This window comes from Phaenicophaeus curvirostris, chromosome 28, assembly GCF_032191515.1.
Source record: "Phaenicophaeus curvirostris isolate KB17595 chromosome 28, BPBGC_Pcur_1.0, whole genome shotgun sequence".
In the NCBI taxonomy this organism is placed as follows: domain Eukaryota; kingdom Metazoa; phylum Chordata; class Aves; order Cuculiformes; family Cuculidae; genus Phaenicophaeus; species Phaenicophaeus curvirostris.
This window is the reverse complement of record NC_091419.1, coordinates 4,200,825-4,218,685: the sequence shown is the minus strand read 5'-3', so window position 1 is coordinate 4,218,685 and position 17,861 is coordinate 4,200,825. Positions and strand designations below refer to the sequence as shown.

Here is a 17,861-nt window from a genome sequence, read left to right as displayed (position 1 = left end):
CTATTTGAGTCATGAAATGTGGTGTCAGTTGCTGCAGTCTGTGCTGTCATGTATGGAGTTACAATGCCAGAGGATTTTTGAGGCAGTGCTGAGAATTAAATGATTAATTCTCTTGAAACATTTCTCCAGGAGGAACAAGAGGCAGCTAGACGTCGTCAACAAAGAGAAAATAAAAGCAACACAACTACTCCAACGAAGGTTCAAGAAAACAAGGTGAATGCTCTGCATTTTTGTAGAATTAATGTGTTTTCTCTTTAGTTGTGCATGAGCTCATAATCTGTGCCTGGTTCTGTGGGAAAACCAACCAGCACCAGTTTGCAGAGATTTCCACAGTCGTAGCTCATTGAAGTGTGCTGAGTCTCTTCTGAGAAGATCCATTTCCTTTCACTTTTGGTTGCGTAATATTGATAGAAATGCAGTGGCTGTTCATGCAAATATAAAATATTGAACGTACTTGGACATTTAATGAAAGACAGTTGATGAGTATCATTGAACCATGGAACGATTTGGGTTGGAAGGGACCTTAAAGCCCATCCAGTTCCACCCCTACCATGGACAGGTACACTTCCCACTGGATCAAGGGCTCCAAGCCTCATCCAACCTGGCCTTGAACCCCTCCAGGGATGGAGCAACTCCCACTGCTCTGGGCAACCTGTGAATAATCAACTTCTCGTGGACAACAATTATACATTTCCTTTTCTGTAACGAGTAAGTCCAGAAGAGAATTGGCACAACTTCTTGGTGCTGGGGGCACTTTTATTCCCAGCAAGTCTGTTTCACTGGTTAGTTATTTAACTGCAATATATCAGTTTTCTTTCATAATATGCTTAAAGTTAATATTAATACTCACTGAATATGTAGGTAGAAGTGACTAAAGAGCTTCTGGCTTTTAAAAATCTCTTAGGATTCTGGTGCTGAAGAAGAAAAGGCTGGGGCAAATGCTGTTAAAAAGCCATCTCCCTCCAAAGCACGGAAGAAAAAGCTAAGTAAAAAAGGAAGGAAAATGGCAGGCAGGAAGCGAGGACGTCCCAAGAAAATGAACACTGCAAATACAGAGCGCAAGACCAAGAAGAACCAAACTGCACTAGAACTTCTGCATGCTCAGACTGTTTCACAGACATCTTCATCCTCTCCTCAGGGTGAGTTTCAGGGCTGGCAGTGGAAGAAGGTTCTGCCTGGCCCATGAGCCTATATAAGCATCACAGAATTGTAGGATGGTTTGGGTTGGAAGATATCTTAAAGATCATTCAGTTCTAGCCCCCTGCCATGGGCAGGGACACTTTCCGCTGGATTAGGTTGCTCAGAGCCTCATCCAACCTGGACTTGAACGCCTTCAGGGATGGGAGGTATCTGAGACTCTGAATGCATTTTTTGGAAGTTGTTCTTCCTTTAGTGCTAGGCTTAGTTTGATTTTGTTTTATAACTTTTCCCTTGCCACCAAAACAAAGCCTCCCTTGAGATGGTGGCGAGCTTCTCTAAGAAGGTGGCATCTGGATCTGTCTGGAGGTACTTGGCCAGAAGCTGGAGCTCTAGCTGATCTTTTGTTTCTGCTGCAACTCTTCTAAGGTTAATTTGTTGTTGTCCTTCGAAACAATTAGTTGAGGTGTGTTGATCTGGCTCGGATCTCATGTTGGAAATGATGTTCTTTACAATGATAATGGTTTTCACTAGAAACACTGATCTTCTTTGTCTGAAAGGTTATCTTTGTTTCTCTGTAGATGCATACAAGTCACCTCATAGTCCATATTACCAACTACCTCCTAAAGTGCAACGGCATTCATCTAACCAGCTACTGGTGTCACCGACCCCACCTGCACTACAGAAGCTGCTAGGTGAGATCCTAATGTTGTCACTGTCTTTGTCATGGGCACCTCTTCTTTTAGGCTTCTGAACATGCGATAAATGAAAGGGCTCCCAGCAGACAGCTGCTCTGGAAAGCAGAGGAGGAAAGCTTTTCCCCATCTCCCTCCACCTACCCCACTGCTGTTGGCATCATCATGTTGTATTTTGCTCGCTGCTGAAGGTGATGGCTTGATCTGCATCTGGTTTTTGATGTTTTAGCTCTTGTTTGGCACAAAAGGAAATAAGCTTGAGTTAGCAGGGAGCTGAAATCACTTGAAATGGAAATGGCTAATCAGAAATAACAGTATTTTAAATGAAACCATTCTCTTAAGTGATACAATCTTGGTGAACACCACTCTGTGTTCTCTGTAAAATGTAGAGAAAAGTAAATGAGGTTCTGCCTGAGATTTTTAAATTAAAAAGGTGATGTGGTTGGAAAACATGTTGCATGTCCAAGAAGTGATATAAGGAAAAATGGGGAGAGTGGTTTTTTGGGTCTTCTGGTTCCTCCATGTCCCCAGCTGTTTCTGGCCTTTGGCATTGGGCATGAGGCAGTCTAGGATCATCTGAGAATCTGATGCAAATAATGTTCCCTGCTATGGAGATATTGAGGGCATCTGTGATGTCCTAAACTCCCACTCCTGCTGTGGACTCCTGCAGTTGTGTCTGATTTCTTACTTTAGAGAGAGAGAGAGAAAGAAAAAAGATGAGTTAGAGGGCGTTTCATATTGGGGTGGGGCAGGGGAAGAGAATAATACTTGTCTGGATTAAACCTTGCTGCATAAACCTGGATACCAGGTATTCCATGTTTTGGGTGCCTGGGATCGCAGCAGCTTCCTCAAGCACCCGGCTTTGTGAAGAGAGGGCCCCGCTGGACAGGGGAAGAGGCAGGGTCAGGAGACAGAAGGACAATGAGAAGCAAATGCTTCTTGGAGGTAGAGTAGATGTGGGTGTAGAGCTTGTCATCTGTCTGTGTGGAGGTAGGAGTGCAGCAATCCCTGTCTTGTGCTGCTGGGAGAAGTGCTATGAGCTTAGAGGTTTGGACCGTTACAGCTAATCTTTTATGATTTCTGCTTGCAGTGCATTAAAAGCTATTCAGCTCCTCTTTCATCTTGCAAAAACTCCATTAGCACCTACAGCTTCCTCTGTATTTTTGCATGCAGTTGTCATGACTTTCATTCTAAGCAGGTAATGGATCCAGGAGTTCAGCTTGCAGCAGAAGATGGATTTTCAGCATGCTCTGAATCGATCTTTAATGGTCTTTACTTGCAGCCCAAATAAACAGCAAGAGAGAGCAAAGCGGGGAGAGGTGTCAAGGGAACAAAGAGGAGTAAACAGGAGCGTTGCACTCTTCTCACTCAAAATGTATGATCTCATTTATTTTGCAGACTCTTTTAAGATCCAGTACATGCAGTTCATGGCATACATGAAAACCCCTCAGTATAAAGCAAGTCTGCAACAATTACTGGAGCAGGAAAAGGTGAGTCTCATTTTTAAATCTTTCTAAACAAACTTGCCAGGCTACCAGATAACCTGGGAGGGGGGAAATGCTGGAGATTGGAATTCTCTACAGTTAACACCGGTGCTGCACCAGGCCAATTATAAAGGCTCTGCTGGGGTGATGCTGAGGCTGAATGACTGTACTTGAGGATTTTATTGCTAACTCAGTCAGCCTGTGCCCTTAAATTTCCCATCTGCAAATGGGGAGAGATGCACCTTCCCTCTGGTGTCCCTCCACTTAAGATTCCTTTTGTATTTCTGTATTTTCCTCTATTTTGATACGAAGCTGTGGGTACCAATGCAGGGAGCTGGTGTCTTGAACTCCGTCCTTTTCTCCCATTTGGGTTTGGCAGCTGCTTTTCTTCTCTAAATGTCTCATGGGCCTCAGGAGCAAGAGGTGGTGGTCAACCTCTCAAACCTGGATATATTTCTGCCCTCTGATTAGACAGTTTTCCCTGCATGGATGCATCCTGCCAGCTGCTACTTAAAATAATTAAGTTATGCTTCATCTAGGTGAAGATTGTAGTGACTTTGAATTTGGACTGTCCTGACAAACACCTAGATACAAATTCCTTGGAGCTAGATGTCTTGGTTTTGACATCCTATTCTTTTCCTGTTGTAGAAGAGGCTAAATGGATTGAGTACTGCAGCATCAGGATGGCTCATTAAACTTGTAACAAATTGAAGTGTGGAATTAAAAAAAAACCCCCAAACTGTCATCGCTAATTTAATAGACTTAATGAGGCATCCTTAGTATTGATAATTTTAATGTGTTAATATTACACTGGTGGGCAGAGCGTAGATTTACTGAGGTGAGGATTGAAATGGATGGAAAGGCAAAGAAAATCCTGCATCTGAAGTGTGACATTTGTCTCTGCTATGGAGCCATCTCCCCAGCAGAGGGAGGAGATTTACTGGCTGAACACCTTTTCTTCTTGTATTCCTTAACCTCAGTTATGAGAACAGGAAAGCTGGGGTGGGGCTCTTGGTCAGGGAGTGCAGGGATAGGATGGGGGGAATGGGTTTAGGCTGAAAGAGAGGAGATAGAGATGAGATCTCAGGAAGAAATTTTTTCTGTATGAGAGTGTGGAGGTCCTGACACAGGTTGCCCAGAGCAGTGGTGGCTGCCCCATCCCTGGAAGGGTTCAAGGCCAGGTTGGATGAAGCTTGGAGCCCCTGATCCAGTGGGAGGCGTCCCTGCCCATGGCAGGGGGTGGAACTGGATGGGCTTTGAGGTCCCTTCCAACCCAAACCGTTCCATGATTGTATGATGACCCATTTAATTTGTTTATAACTTAGTCCTGATGAGAGAGACTGTGCTTACTGCTTCCAGGGAGGAAGCTTTCACTGTAGACCTCAACAATGATCTTTAACTTGTGGCCAATTCCAGCTTCTGGTAGCACCCATGGAAGCTTTCCATTGCTCTGTGGCCATTGTGAAAGTGTCAGCATAAAGCCCTGGCATTGTTTTCTGGGGTTTTCCATCATGGGAGCTCTTTTTCCACATGAGAAAGCCTAACTTGTGCCACCCCATTCATTACTGAGAATTGGTTAATGCTGTTGTAGTGTGTTCATGCAAACCTTTTTTCTGTGGTTGTTTCCATTAGTTTTTACAGTCAAACATGAATTTTCAGCTTTTTTCCTTAGGGAGCACGTTTTTCTGCTTGTTCCATACTTGTCAGGAAGGTCAGTGTAAGGTTAATTTGTCTCCTTCCATGGAAAGTAGCATGAGAAACAATAGCGTGCAAGTATTGTGCATACAGTGAAAGTATAAATTGAGAGTGTGGAAAAATAACCACTTCATGTTGGTATCTGACAGCTGTTTTGTACTTTAAGACATTAAAATGAGGAATTCAGGATGATACTGTTTTTTAATGGCGTGTTACACAGCAAGTTAAACTCCACAAAATCAGAACTTTGCTGGATGAGGAGCTATTACAGATTGTATTTAATATCCCCCTCTTACGTCAGGGGTTTTCAAGTACAAGAAAACCGTGTCTGTGATATGATTTTAAAAGAAACGAGATGCTGTGAGCTGCCAGTTCACCAGATTGCCCTTAGATGGAGCTGTCAGCTCCTCGGCTACTTGTAAAGACTAAATGGAAGGGCTGATGTTGAAAGCATAAGTGATGTTTTCAGCATCACTTATTTAGTCCGTTTAGCTTTGCAGCGACTGAACTGTTCTCCCCAGTTGCTGGCATGAGAGGCAACAAGCACTGTGTGCCAGGTTCCATGTTTTCTTGAACATGTGGAACTTGCCAGCACTGCTGCTTTGCTTCCTGAATGGATTGCTTGGAAGGTCAAGGTGCTTTTCACTCTTGTCCTCCTGTCTCTGGAGTGATGGCTCATGTTCTGTGTGATTCATGTTTGGCCTCAGCAGCAAAAGTTGGAGAGAAGTGTCATCTCCAGAGCTCTGTCTTCTCGCTGTGCTCGTCTTTTAATCGAGAACCCAATAAATGAGACTCTTGAGCCAGTCCTGCCCTTGCTGTTCGGTGCTCATCTAGTGCATGACCATGAAATAGTAAGAAGTATCTAGTGAAGGAAAGATTCTGCGAGTGCAAGGCTTGGGTAGCCTACTGGACTAATTCTATCACTAGAAGTACAAGCAGTTTGGCTTATTTATGCCTTTCCTCTACCTCTCTCCAGTGTATTTTTGTTTACTGCATGTTTCGTGTAGGAAAACTCAATATAGGGACCCTGGAGATTTAGATTCTGTTCCCAGTTTAGTAACGGATTTCATACAGATAATCTTTTACAGTTCCATTCCTGCACTGCAGGTTGTGATTATTGCTGCTGTTTTACAATGCCTTAGGAGGATAAAAATGAACTCTTAAGAATGTCATGATTGTATTTTACTATATAGCAGAAAAAACTGCTTCAAAACTCTTTTCACCTTACTTAACTTTAGCAAGTGTTGATCATTAACACACACAGGCTCGCAGAAGTCTGAGGCAGAGCTGGATTAGTTCATGCATCTCCTTTCTGTGCTGAGATTTACACCCAGCTCACTGTGCAAACTAAGTGTAAACATCTTACTGAGACTGACCGTGCTATAGTTGGTGCTAAAATGTATTTTCTCACTCTTCCCTCTTCCAGGAGAAGAACGCTCAGCTACTGGGGACAGCACAGCAGTTATTCACCCACTGCCAGGCACAGAAAGAGGAAATCAAACGTCTTTTTCAGCAGAAACTTGATGAGGTAGCCCTGGTCTGGTGGAAGTGGATGCTTGTTAGTCATCTGCATGCAAATGGTTTGATAAAAATAAGTAAGACCAGAGTGATGTCAGGTCTTCAGCCTCCTTTTTGCAGCAGATCATGCTGGATGTGGAGTCTGTATCACTCTTTGGTTAGGTTTTTTCCTTTATTGTTTGAATTGCTGTGTGCAGCTCTGCGTCCAAGGGATGGAGCTGACAGGCCACAAATATTGTGGTGTTTTAGTCAAGGATACAGCCCCTGCTGATGGAACAGACTCTGTGCTGCCAGTGCAAGTTCACCAACACGGAAGGAAACGTGGGGGCTCTCTATAAAAATAGTGTTGTTCTGGCTGGCAAGAAACAAAATGCCTGTTCTAAAGTTGAGTTGCTGGAAAGGCAGCTCCAAGTTGAAGTACTTTTGTCCTTCCTTATTGTCTCCTACTGATGACAAAGTGTCATAGAGCATGCTGGTGGCCTTCCATAGGTTCCCTGAGTCTTCTCACTGTCACTTTTGAATGTGAGAGTCATCTGGAATTAGGGTGTCAAGACCTTATTGAATGATCTTTCCTTCTCCCCCTTCATCTTATAGTTGGGAGTTAAAGCTCTGACATACAACGACCTGATTCAGGCTCAGAAGGAAATCTCTGCTCACAATCAGCAACTGAAAGAACAGACAAAACAGCTAGAGAAGGATAACAGTGAACTCAGGAATCAGAGCTTACAGCTGGTACGTACAACGCCGGTGTCTGAGTAGCAGGGTGATGCTCCCGTTTATGTAAGGAGGACAGGGCTGGCCCTGGCTTCACGGTCCCACAGGACCACAAGACCGTGGGCTTAAGCTAAGAGGAGTTTTCAGTGGGCTAAGAAGCTCCTCGCTCATATCCAGTTGAAAGGTGCATGGCTTGCAGCTTGCTCCCTCGGTGCGTAAAGTGCTTAAAGTTGTCTTCTGATCTGTATATTCTTTGTCTTTGCAGCTTAAGGCGCGGTGTGAGGAACTGAAGCTGGATTGGTCAACGCTGTCACTGGAGAACTTGCTGAAAGAGAAGCAGGCGTTGAAGAATCAGATTTCTGAGAAACAAAAGCACTGTTTGGAATTGCAGGTAGAGAGCGAGAAACAAATCTGGGGTCACAGCTTGGGGTAGCTCCTGGGCAAAGGGCCAGTTCAGGGTATCTGACTACATATTATATTAAAGGATAAGCGAGGTGACTCGTTTTCGTCTCCCCTTCCCCAAAACTAATGTTTTTATTAGAGGGTTTTAGTAAACTTGAATGAAGTTAGGAAAAAATTCTTTACAGAAAGGGTCATTGGGCACTGGAACAGGCTGCCCAGGGAGGTGGTTGAGTCACCTTCCCTGGAGGTGTTTAAGGCACGGGTGGACGAGGTGCTGAGGGACATGGTTTAGTGTTTGGTAGGAACGGTTGGACTCGGTGATCCGGTGGGTCTCTTCCAACCTGGTTATTCTGTGATTCTGTGATTCTGTGAAGTTGTGGATAACTTAAAGGAAGCAGGTGCTATGACCCAATTCCTTAGTGATGCTGTGGAAGAGGGAATCATGGGTTATCATGAATATAATTAAAAAGCAGGACCTGTTGAAAAGAAGGGTCCTGCTTGCTCACATAATATGGCTTCATTAGAACATTGTCTGTGTGCTTCAGGGTCTTGATTCAGGACTCAATTCCCACAAATCGTCACTTATTATAGAGAAAAGAAATTAAACTCCTGTGACTAAAGAACTTTTACTTTCCTTGTGTGATTTGCACTAGATCTAATCCAGCCTTTGCTCTGTGCCTTGACATGGAGCGGCTGTTTCCTTCCAAGGCAGTATTGAGTTACTCTGTACTCTATAGAAGTTCAAGGTACTTTTGCTTTCAAGATCTAAAGGTGCTTTCTAGGAGTCTCTGAGCCATTGGCCTTCATTGCACCTCTTGGTCTTGGCAGGGGGTGGGACTGGATGGGCTTTAGAGTCCCTTCCAACCCAACCCATTCTGTGATTCCATGACATCGGGCCACTTTTCCCGAGAAGTGTATTGAGGCAAAACTCCATAATGTGATAGAAATATGGTCTTTAATCGTTGTTCTCCTTGTCTTTTAAAGATCAGCATTGTGGAACTGGAGAAGAGTCAACGACAGCAGGAGCTCATGCAGCTGAAATCGTACACACCATCGGATGAGTCACTGTCAGTACAGCTACGCAATAAAAACCATTTGAGCCGTGATCCTGAGGCTGATCACAGCAGGTTCCAACTGGAACTCGAATGCTCCAAGTTTCCGATGCCCCATATCAATGGCATGAGCCCCGAACTGTCCATGAATGGCCATGCTGCTCCCTACGAAATTCATAACACTTTCAGCAGGCCCTCTTCCAAGCAGAACACCCCTCAGTACACGACTTCTCACCTGGACCAAGAAATAGTTCCGTGTACCCCAAACCACAGCAGCAGACAGAAGGCAGACAAGTTGACAAGCTTGTCCTTGCCTGATTATACCAGGTTTTCCCCAGCTAAAATAGCACTAAGGAGACACTTGAACCAAGACCACGCAGTCAACGGAAAAGCCACAACGAATGAGATACAGAGGTGAGTGTTTATTTCATAAAATGGGGAAAGAGGGGTAATCCTATTGCTTAATTTTAATAACTGAATTACTGGCATTGTGGAAAAAGATCTTACAAAAAAGGGGGAGTTTGACACTTGCAAAAGTTGGGAAAGCCAGCAGTGATGGCTGATTGTATAAATAAGGTGGTATGATGTTGGGCCCCTTAAGAGAAGAAGGATATTGAGTTGCTGGAGTGCGTCCAGAGAAGGGAATGGAGCTGGGGAAGGGTCTGGAGAGCCAAGGGTTCTGGGAGCGGCTGAGAAACCTGAAGCTGTTTAGCCTGGAGAAGAGGAGGCTGAGGGGGAACCTCATCGCTCTCTGAAAGGAGGTTGTAGCGAAGTGGGGGTTGATCTCTTTTCCCAAGTAACAAGTGATGGGATGAGAGGAAATGGCCTCAAGTTGCACCGGGGGAGGTTTAAATTGGATATCAGGAAAAATTTTACTGAAAGAGCAGTGAAACCCTGGCAGAGGCTGCCCAGGGCAGTGGCAGAGTCTCCATCCCTGGAGGAGTTCAAAAAACATGTAGACATGGCATTTTGAGGCACAGTTTAGTAGGGATGGTGGTGTTGGGCCAACGGTTGGACTTCATGAGCTTAGAGGTCTTTTCCAACCTTAATGATTCTATGATTCTGTTTTATGAGTTTATAAGTTTGGTACAGGAGTTCCTTGCATAAGAGAACTCATTAACTTTTGTGTTCTAATGGTTGTATGTTTCTATTCCAGAGCTGACCATGTCAAAGAGAATGGCCTTACATATCCAAGCCCTGGTCTTTCCAATGGCATAAAGCTGAGTCCTCAGGAAACTCGGCCCTCTTCCCCGGCGGCCTTACCAGTTGCAGGCGAGAAGGTAAGAGATCTGCCTGTGCGGAGATGTTACACCTGGTGGAACAGAGAAAAAGTTGGCCAAGCTAGGGGTTGCAGGCATGCTCCTTTCTGTGGTCAGCTTGGCATGGAAAATAACACAAAATACAGTAGGTGTGGTACATAAAAAGAAGGTGCTGGCTGGACGGAGAGAACACTGTGCTCCGGAAAGATGTACTTACCTTTGAGTTACTGGTTTGTGTAAGAACCGTGCCAGTAATGTGGTAGGAGTTGTTTTTGATCTGCTGTGTGTCTGCTTGAACTTGAAAAGTAGGCTCTTTCATTGCTAAAAATAACACAAAATTGCCCACGTACTTGGTCCAGCCATGAATCATTTTGGTGCTCATTTCAGAGCAGGCAGGTTGCCCTCCTGTAGGAGGTTACCATGGAAATATTTCTGGCTACTACATCTTCTGTGCACAGAAGGCCTCAAGATATGAATTCTGTCAGATGAGTGCTTTTCAGAGAGCTCTAACACAGACACTGGGAAATGAGCCTGCCTAGGGCATCCTTTTCCTTAGGCTTGGGGCCAGCAGTAGCTTTAATTTACGTCTTTTAGGCTGTTGGATATTGCAGTTCTGGTAAACTGGTGTGGGTTACAAAGCTGCTCTGTACATGCCCTGTCTTTGCTGTACAGTTATCGCTCCTAATCATAAAATCATAGAACGGTTTGGGTTAGAAGGGACCTTAAAGCCCATGCAGTTCCACCCCTGCTGTGGGCAGGGACACCTCCCACTGGACCAGGGGCTCCAAGCCCCATCTAACCTGGTCTTGAACACCTCCAGGGATGGGGCAGCCACACCTAACCTGGGCCAGGTCCTCCCCACCCTCATCATGCAGGAAAGGACAAAATATTTAATGAAGTTACCGTTAGTTTAAAAAGTCTTTTCGACCATATCATGCAGTTAAGAACGTTACCTTCTTTTTTGCATTTACAGGTTTTGAGAGAGAGAACCTCTGTGAGTAATGGAGAAACTATCACCAGCCTACCTATCAGTATTCCTCTCAGCACAGTGCAGCCCAATAAACTCCCTGTTAGTATCCCTCTGGCCAGCGTAGTCCTACCTAGCCGTGTTGAGAAGGTGGTGAGTAAGGGATTGTCAACACTTTCCATCCCTAACTAAAATGACACTGGGCAGTAATGGGGTGCTAGGCACCAGGATCCGTGCTGGGCTGTTAATCTGGAATGTCTGATGCTTCGGGGGAGGCTGCTGTTGGGACGCATCCTCTTGGCTCATAGTCGTTCTGTAGAGTTACTCACTTTTGTGTCTGGGGTGGTGGTATTTGAGCCAGGAAGGAAAGGGAGGAAGAGATCCTAATTTTAACTTTCTGGCTGGGTGGCAAAGTTGCAGAGTTTGCAGTGAGAGCAGTGAATCACACGTGTCAGTTTGTTCTACCCCTGCCTTCTTACAAGGCCCTGGGAGACAAATTCTTCTGCCTCACTTTGATCATCTCAAAATTGTTGTCTTTATCATCTATGTGTGTAGGGTGAACTTGAACGCTGCCTTGCAACACCCCGGGTGAGAGCAACTGCTCTGCAGCAGTGGAGCACCCCGAGAGCTTTCAGGGCCATCTCTCTTTGAAACTCTGACAAGTCCATGCTGCTCTCAGTTTAAAAAAAGCCTGGTTCTGTTTCTCACAAATGTTTGTCCCAGAAATGTTACAGTAGAGAACTGAGAAGCATTTGCTGCTTCACAGGAGAGGTGTGAATTTAGAATCCATCCACCAACACTTGCCTTGCAATCCTGTATTTGGAAAGCTGGAGTTGTTTCCTAGTACTGAATCGATTATCTTTTTCCAGCTGTAGACTTGTAGCTGTAGCAGAACTACAGTCTGTCCAGCACCAACCAGTTCTGTCCTCAGAGAAGATGCTCTGATGGCTCCTCTCACTCCAACACATTGTTTTTTCAGGCTGCTGCTGCACAGTTGATTGCCTTCTGCAGGAAAACACTCATTATTGATCATACCCTTGGGTCGTGTACCAGAAAACACAGCCTGATGCTTTTTTCTACTCAGTTTGGGGTTGTTTGGGGGAATTTCGTGTGCACAGGCTTGACGACACGATACAACCATTTGTTTCTCTTATGGCTGCCTGTGAAGCAGTGGCCTGAGGCATTTGTTCTCTGATTCTAGCACTGCCCTGAGCCTAAATGTTCTGGATTATGAGCCCATTCTCCCTCTATCTGCATGGTATCTGCTGTGTAATAGATGCCATTGCAGTATAATTAATCGTAGTTGTTCTTGTCCTGTAACAAGCAGCATCTAGGATGTTTAGGAAGTAGAGCCATAGATCTAGTAATGCATGTGAATTTTTTTAAAACTGTTGACTTGTAAGGATACTTTGTGTAGTAAAACACCTTTTTCTCTCTCCCCAGAGAAGCACACCTAGCCCAGTTCATCAAAGTAGAGACTCGTCGACACTTGAAAAGCAGATTGGTGCTAGTTCGCATAACGGCGTAAGCAATGCTGCTGGAAACAAGCCACTGGCTTTGGCTACCTCAGGTAACGGCCTCGTCTACGCGGAGGTGCGCTGTCTTGCCCCGACAGCAGCCCCAAGTGCACGTGTTAGAGTTTTCTGAGCACTTCATATCAGCTTGTTCAGGCAGTAGAGTGCTAGAAAAATGTATGTTTTGTAACGAGACAAAGGAATCATGGATGATGCTGTTTTGAGACAGTGTATGCCTGCAGCGTGGATGTGTTCTGGCATAAATTATCGATTTGATGTGCTTTACCTGAGCTGCAGCACCTTGCAGTGTAAATTAAGAACTGCTTTTGTAAATTCTGTGGGGATTAAGAGATTCCTACCTTTACAATGTGGCAAACCGGCGAAGTGCTGCACGGCTGGGCTATGAGCTGATGATCTGGCTTTCAAAGTTCTATTTTATAGGGTGGTGGAGTTTTTCTGATAGCAAAATTAACGTCAGAATGGTGCCTCGAGAGCAGTTGTAAAGTCACAAGTATCTGGGTAGGAGGAAATGTCAAATGGGAGAGGGCAGGGATACCTTTAAGTGCAGACATTGCTTCTGAACTTGCTCATCTGTTGAAATTGTGGCCTTTAGCTGTTCAGGAGATGAAAATGTGAACCAGGCAAAGTAGGTTTGAACATACAGAAGCTGTTCTACAGCTGATCCCTCATCAGAGTTCATTTATTCTTAACCTTGAGGGGCTTGTGTTGTTTCTTGCATCTGTTTTGCAAAGAAGGGCTTGGCTGCAGCTTTCTATAAAACCAGTGAAATATTAATAACTCTCCCCTTGTTGTGAAACAAACCCATATTCCCTTCTCCCCTTCCGTTTAGACAGCTCAGAGACAAACCCCATTTTATGCTACCCCATGGCCAAGACTTAATTCCCTTTCCAAGTGTCCTTCCATGTGGCTCTCTTCTGCCACAGTTTCTTTGAAGATCCCTGATGCTCCCTAAGCCCTTTTGTTTCTTTTTGAGGAGATGGGCTGTCTAGGTGACACAGTCCCTGCTTTTTTGGGGAAGGAAACCAGCCATCTGTTTCCTTAATGACAGGAAGGACTTGAGAGTAGAGGAGCCCAGATTTCAAAAGATGTAATAACTCGAAAGAAACTTCCACTTAAATTCCATTTAAAAACTGAATAGAGCGTAGGATATCATAGAATCATGGAGTGGTTTGGGTTGGAAGGGACTTAAAACCAGTTCCAACCCCTTTGCCATGGGCAGGGTCACCTCCCACTGGATTAGGTTGCCCAAGGCCCATCCAACCTGGCCTTGAACACCTCCAGGGATGGGGCAGCCACCACTTCCCAGTGCTTCCCCTGCCTCATCGTGGAGAATTTCTTCCTGATGTCTGTTCTAAATCTTCCCCCTTCCAATTTAAAGCCATTCCCCCTCATGCTATCACCCCACGCCCTTGTAAAAAGTCCCTCCCCATCTTTCTTGTAGCCACCTTCAGGTACTGGAAGGCCGCTATGAGCTCTTCTCTCTCCTCGTATTATCTCCATATAACACGTGAATTTTCCTGAGCTGGCAAGAGTAGTGGAGCTCATTAACCCCTAATAGAAACCATCAGCACCCAGAGCCACGGTCTCAACTGCACGGTGTAAAAACGAGCCGTGCGGTACCGTGTGTAACACACCAGCGCTGGCTGATCTAACGCAGGCAGAGCCAAAACCGCTCCCGGTCATCCCAGAAATCTAGCACTGTCAACTGTCGCTCAGCAGAAGCAATGATGTATACTTTCCCTTCCAACAGGTTTTTCTTACTCTTCTGGCTCCGTGGCAGTCAATGGAAATCTTACAAACAGCCCAGCCCATCTTAACCATAGTGTTGATCAGGCAGCTCTGGACGACTCTGGGAGTCTGTTTAACTCAGTAGGGTCTCGGAGTTCCACTCCACAACATCCTTTGTTAATGATGCAGTCGAGGAACTCGGGGCAAAACTCCCCTGCTCACCAGCACTCAACAAGCCCCAGGTTAAATGGCACCTCCCAGAGCCTGGTAGGGGTTTTGCAATATGCAGATGCTCAGAAGATGTTTGCCGAAGGAACAAAGGGGGATCTTCAGTCTGATGCAGCGTTTTCAGATCCTGAGAACGAGGCCAAGAGAAGAATCATCTTTACAATCTCTCCTAATACAGGACATGTAAAACAATCCCCTTCCAACAAGCACAGTCCTCTGCCCACGAGCGCTCGGTTGGACTGTGGCCAAGCACACGCGCAGGACGGGAAGAAGCGAGGCCGGCGGAAGAGATCTTCTACTGGGAATCTCAGCGGGAACTCCGGAGTCTCCCCTAAACGCAAATCCTTACCTACTGTGTCTGGACTCTTTACGCAACCATCAGGTTCACCGCTCAATATCAACTCCATGGTAAGGGCAAAAGTGAAGAGCCGTAGCTCGAGAGAAGGGCCTGGAAAAGCTCTTAGTGTTAAAAATAAGGTTCATCTGTTTTATTCTTTAACTGTTTAGCTCTGTAACTCTCGGGCTGTTAGAGTGCTCATAGTGCTTATTGCTGTGAAGACCCTTTAGGAAAGTGGTCCCTCTGAGAGTTAACAGCATTGCTGAGAAGTTGATGAATTATTTTTATACAAGCAGAACATCTTCAGAGAGTTCTTCACTGTCAGAGCGTTAAAAATATTAGGTTGGTGCAAAAATAATTGGTTTTGTCATTGTAAACTGTGATGCTTATTTTGGATTAAACATTTGGTTTATGGTGTTCATGCAGTTAGACCATTTCAAAGTGTGAAATTTGCTCTACTTATTTATGCTAATGGTTTTGTTTTCACTCTTTATTCTTTTTTTACATGATGCTGTCAATGGAAAAAAAGCAAATTTTGTTGTAGGAGCTCAAAAGAGGAGGTAAAGCAGCAGAAACTGCTGCAGTATCAACCAAGCATTTGACCAGGGCAATGAACGTATGGCTCAACATTGGTTCCTGGGGTTTTGTAATGGAAATGATGACCCTGAAGCTGTGGAAGGTCATAGATGTCCTTCTGCAATAGAGGACAACCAGTTGAGGGCCTTTATTGAAGCGGAACAAAACCACCTGAGAGGTTGCAGAAGAACTCAACGTTGATCCTTCAACAGTTGTTTGACATTTGCGCCAGATTGGAAAATGAAAAAAAGCTCAGAAATCGGACGCTGCATGAAATGAATGAAGATCAAGACAAAATCGCTGTTATGAAGTCTGCTCTGCATTTCTTTTGTGCAACAAAGCTGATCCATTTCTCGATCGCCTTGTGAAATGTTGCCTAGAGGAGTGGTGGCTGCCCCAGCCCTGAAGGTGTTGAAGGCCAAGGTGGATGGGGCTTGGAGCCCCTGATCCAGTGGGAGGTGTCCCTGCCCATGGCAGGGGTGGAGCTGAATGGGCTTTGAGGTCCCTTCCAACCCAAACCATCCTGTGATTCTGTATAACAACTGACGGCATTCTGTGGAGTGGCTGGCCTCAGGTGAAGCACCAAAACACGTCCCCTCCTAAAAATGAGGAGGTTGTGGTCACTGTTTGATGGTCAGCAAGTGGAATCATCCACTGCAACATCTTGAATCCTGGCGAAGCCATCAGAGTAGAGAAGGACTGCCATGAAATCCACAAAATATACCCAGAACTGCAGCCTTTACGTGCAATGTGGGTCAATCGAAGAGGACCACTTCTCCATGGTCATGTCCAACCACGTGTCTCACAAATGACAGGTCAGAAGCTGTGTGAACTGGGCTATGAAACTCTCCCTCACCCAGGTCCCTCTCCAGACCTCTCTCCCACCGATCACATCTTCAAGCATCTCGACAACTTCCGTCAAGAGAATGTTTTGCACAACCAAGTAGCAGCTCAGAACACCCTCAAAGAATTTATCAGTGCCACGTCTCCGGAATTCTCTGCTATTGGAATAAACGGACTTGTTTCTTGTTAGCAAAAATGTGAAGTTCTAGTGGGTCTTATTTCAATTAGCAAGTTTTATTCTAAGCTGAATTAAACTCAATGGTTAAAGACAACGATTATTTTTGCACCAACCTAATATTTCATTGTGACAAAGCCCTTGTTTCCGCAGAGAGTTGTTCTTACAGGCTGTAGGTTAAATATTTTGAAAATAGTTTAAACTAAGATTGACTAAATAGCGTAAGAGTGCCAGAAGCATATGGCATTCTTGCATAATTAAGCCAGCTATCCAAGTTGTGTTCGTATGATCCTACAGCGGTAATTTGGGGAAAAAGAAAGGGATTATCTCAGTGGTTCTTTTCTTCATTGAAACATAATGTTGAAGAATGAAAATTAGATAATGAAAATTATCTAATCTATTATATCAGAGCTTTCATCCTGGGTTCTAATGCGGAGTGGAACAATGGCAGAGCTAAACAGGCAGCATATTCCGAAGCTGAGCAAGTTAAGCCTGCTTTTAAAACTTCTAACAAGATGCTTTGTTTCTAAAGGGGTGCTCTCATCTGTAACTGCTTTCTTTCCTTCTTGCCCAGGTCAATAACATTAACCAGCCTTTAGAAATAACAGCCATTTCCTCTCCTGAAAACTCCCTGAAGAACTCTCCTGTTCCCTACCAGGATAATGACCAGCCCCCGGTACTGAAAAAGGAAAAGCCCCTCATTCAGACCAACGGCGTTCATTATTCTCCTCTAACATCCGACGAAGAGCAGGGATCTGAAGATGAGCACAATAGCAGCAGGTGAGTCTGCGGGTGTAGGTTTCGGGAGGAGAGCTAATAACGGTGATGTGTGTTAAACCTTCTTTTTTCTCTTTGCTTGGACACCGATTCCATTACGCTGTTAAGTTCCTTTAGTAACATAAAACATTGCAGTCAATGTGGTTTAATACGCTCTAATCAACTGTTAAAACATGAACACGAGGATAAATGTGCAACAAAAGGGCTGCAACGAGTGCTGTAACCTTTTTATTTTCCCACTAGAATCGAAAGGAAAATTGCAACAATATCGTTGGAAAGCAAATCTCCGCAGAAGACTGTTGAAAATGGTAGGTGTGAGGAATGTTTATTATTGGTTGGAATCATAGAATCACCAGGTTGGAAAAGACCCATCGGATCATCGAGTCCAACCATTCCCATCAATCACTAACCCATGTCCCTCAGCATCTCGTCCACCTGTCCCTTAAACTCCTCCAGGGAAGGGGACTCAACCCCCTCCCTGGGCAGCCTCTGCCAGGGAACAATCACCCTTTCCAGGAAAAATTTTTTCCTAATGTTCAGCCTGACCCTCCCCTGGTGGAGCTTGAGGCCATTCCCTCTCGTCCTGCCCCCTGTCCCTTGGGAGAAGAGCCCAGCTCCCTCCTCTCCACAACCTCCTCTCAGGGAGTTGCAGAGAGCAATGAGGTCTCCCCTCAGCCTCCTCTTCTCCAGGCTAAACAACCCCAGCCGGTTCTCAGTGCTGGGTTTTGACCTTGATAAT

At 45.0% G+C, this 17,861-nt stretch overlaps 1 protein-coding gene across 10 annotated transcripts in view; it reads left to right on the top strand.

The window, feature by feature from the left end:
- The window catches only part of DOT1L (DOT1 like histone lysine methyltransferase), a 73,136-nt gene that overhangs the window by 41,957 nt on the left and 13,318 nt on the right, over nucleotides 1-17,861 (top strand). For 7 of the 10 annotated variants that reach the window (XR_011339202.1, XR_011339208.1, XR_011339203.1 and 4 more), the window contains 14 exons: nucleotides 130-213; nucleotides 905-1,139; nucleotides 1,719-1,832; nucleotides 3,231-3,322; nucleotides 6,438-6,539; nucleotides 7,124-7,261; nucleotides 7,509-7,634; nucleotides 8,630-9,111; nucleotides 9,854-9,977; nucleotides 10,930-11,076; nucleotides 12,367-12,493; nucleotides 14,209-14,822; nucleotides 16,920-17,125; nucleotides 17,366-17,430. Coding sequence is in view for 2 of the 10 variants with exons in the window: in XM_069877975.1 (XP_069734076.1) it covers nucleotides 130-213; nucleotides 905-1,139; nucleotides 1,719-1,832; nucleotides 3,231-3,322; nucleotides 6,438-6,539; nucleotides 7,124-7,261; nucleotides 7,509-7,634; nucleotides 8,630-9,111; nucleotides 9,854-9,977; nucleotides 10,930-11,076; nucleotides 12,367-12,493; nucleotides 14,209-14,822; nucleotides 16,920-17,125; nucleotides 17,366-17,430 (2,656 nt within the window). In the remaining 8 variants the exon portion in view is untranslated. The remainder of the gene's footprint in view (nucleotides 1-129; nucleotides 214-904; nucleotides 1,140-1,718; nucleotides 1,833-3,230; nucleotides 3,323-6,437; nucleotides 6,540-7,123; nucleotides 7,262-7,508; nucleotides 7,635-8,629; nucleotides 9,112-9,853; nucleotides 9,978-10,929; nucleotides 11,077-12,366; nucleotides 12,494-14,208; nucleotides 14,823-16,919; nucleotides 17,126-17,365; nucleotides 17,431-17,861) is intronic. The other 3 variants (XR_011339206.1, XR_011339205.1, XR_011339207.1) reach the window with 3 other exon arrangements.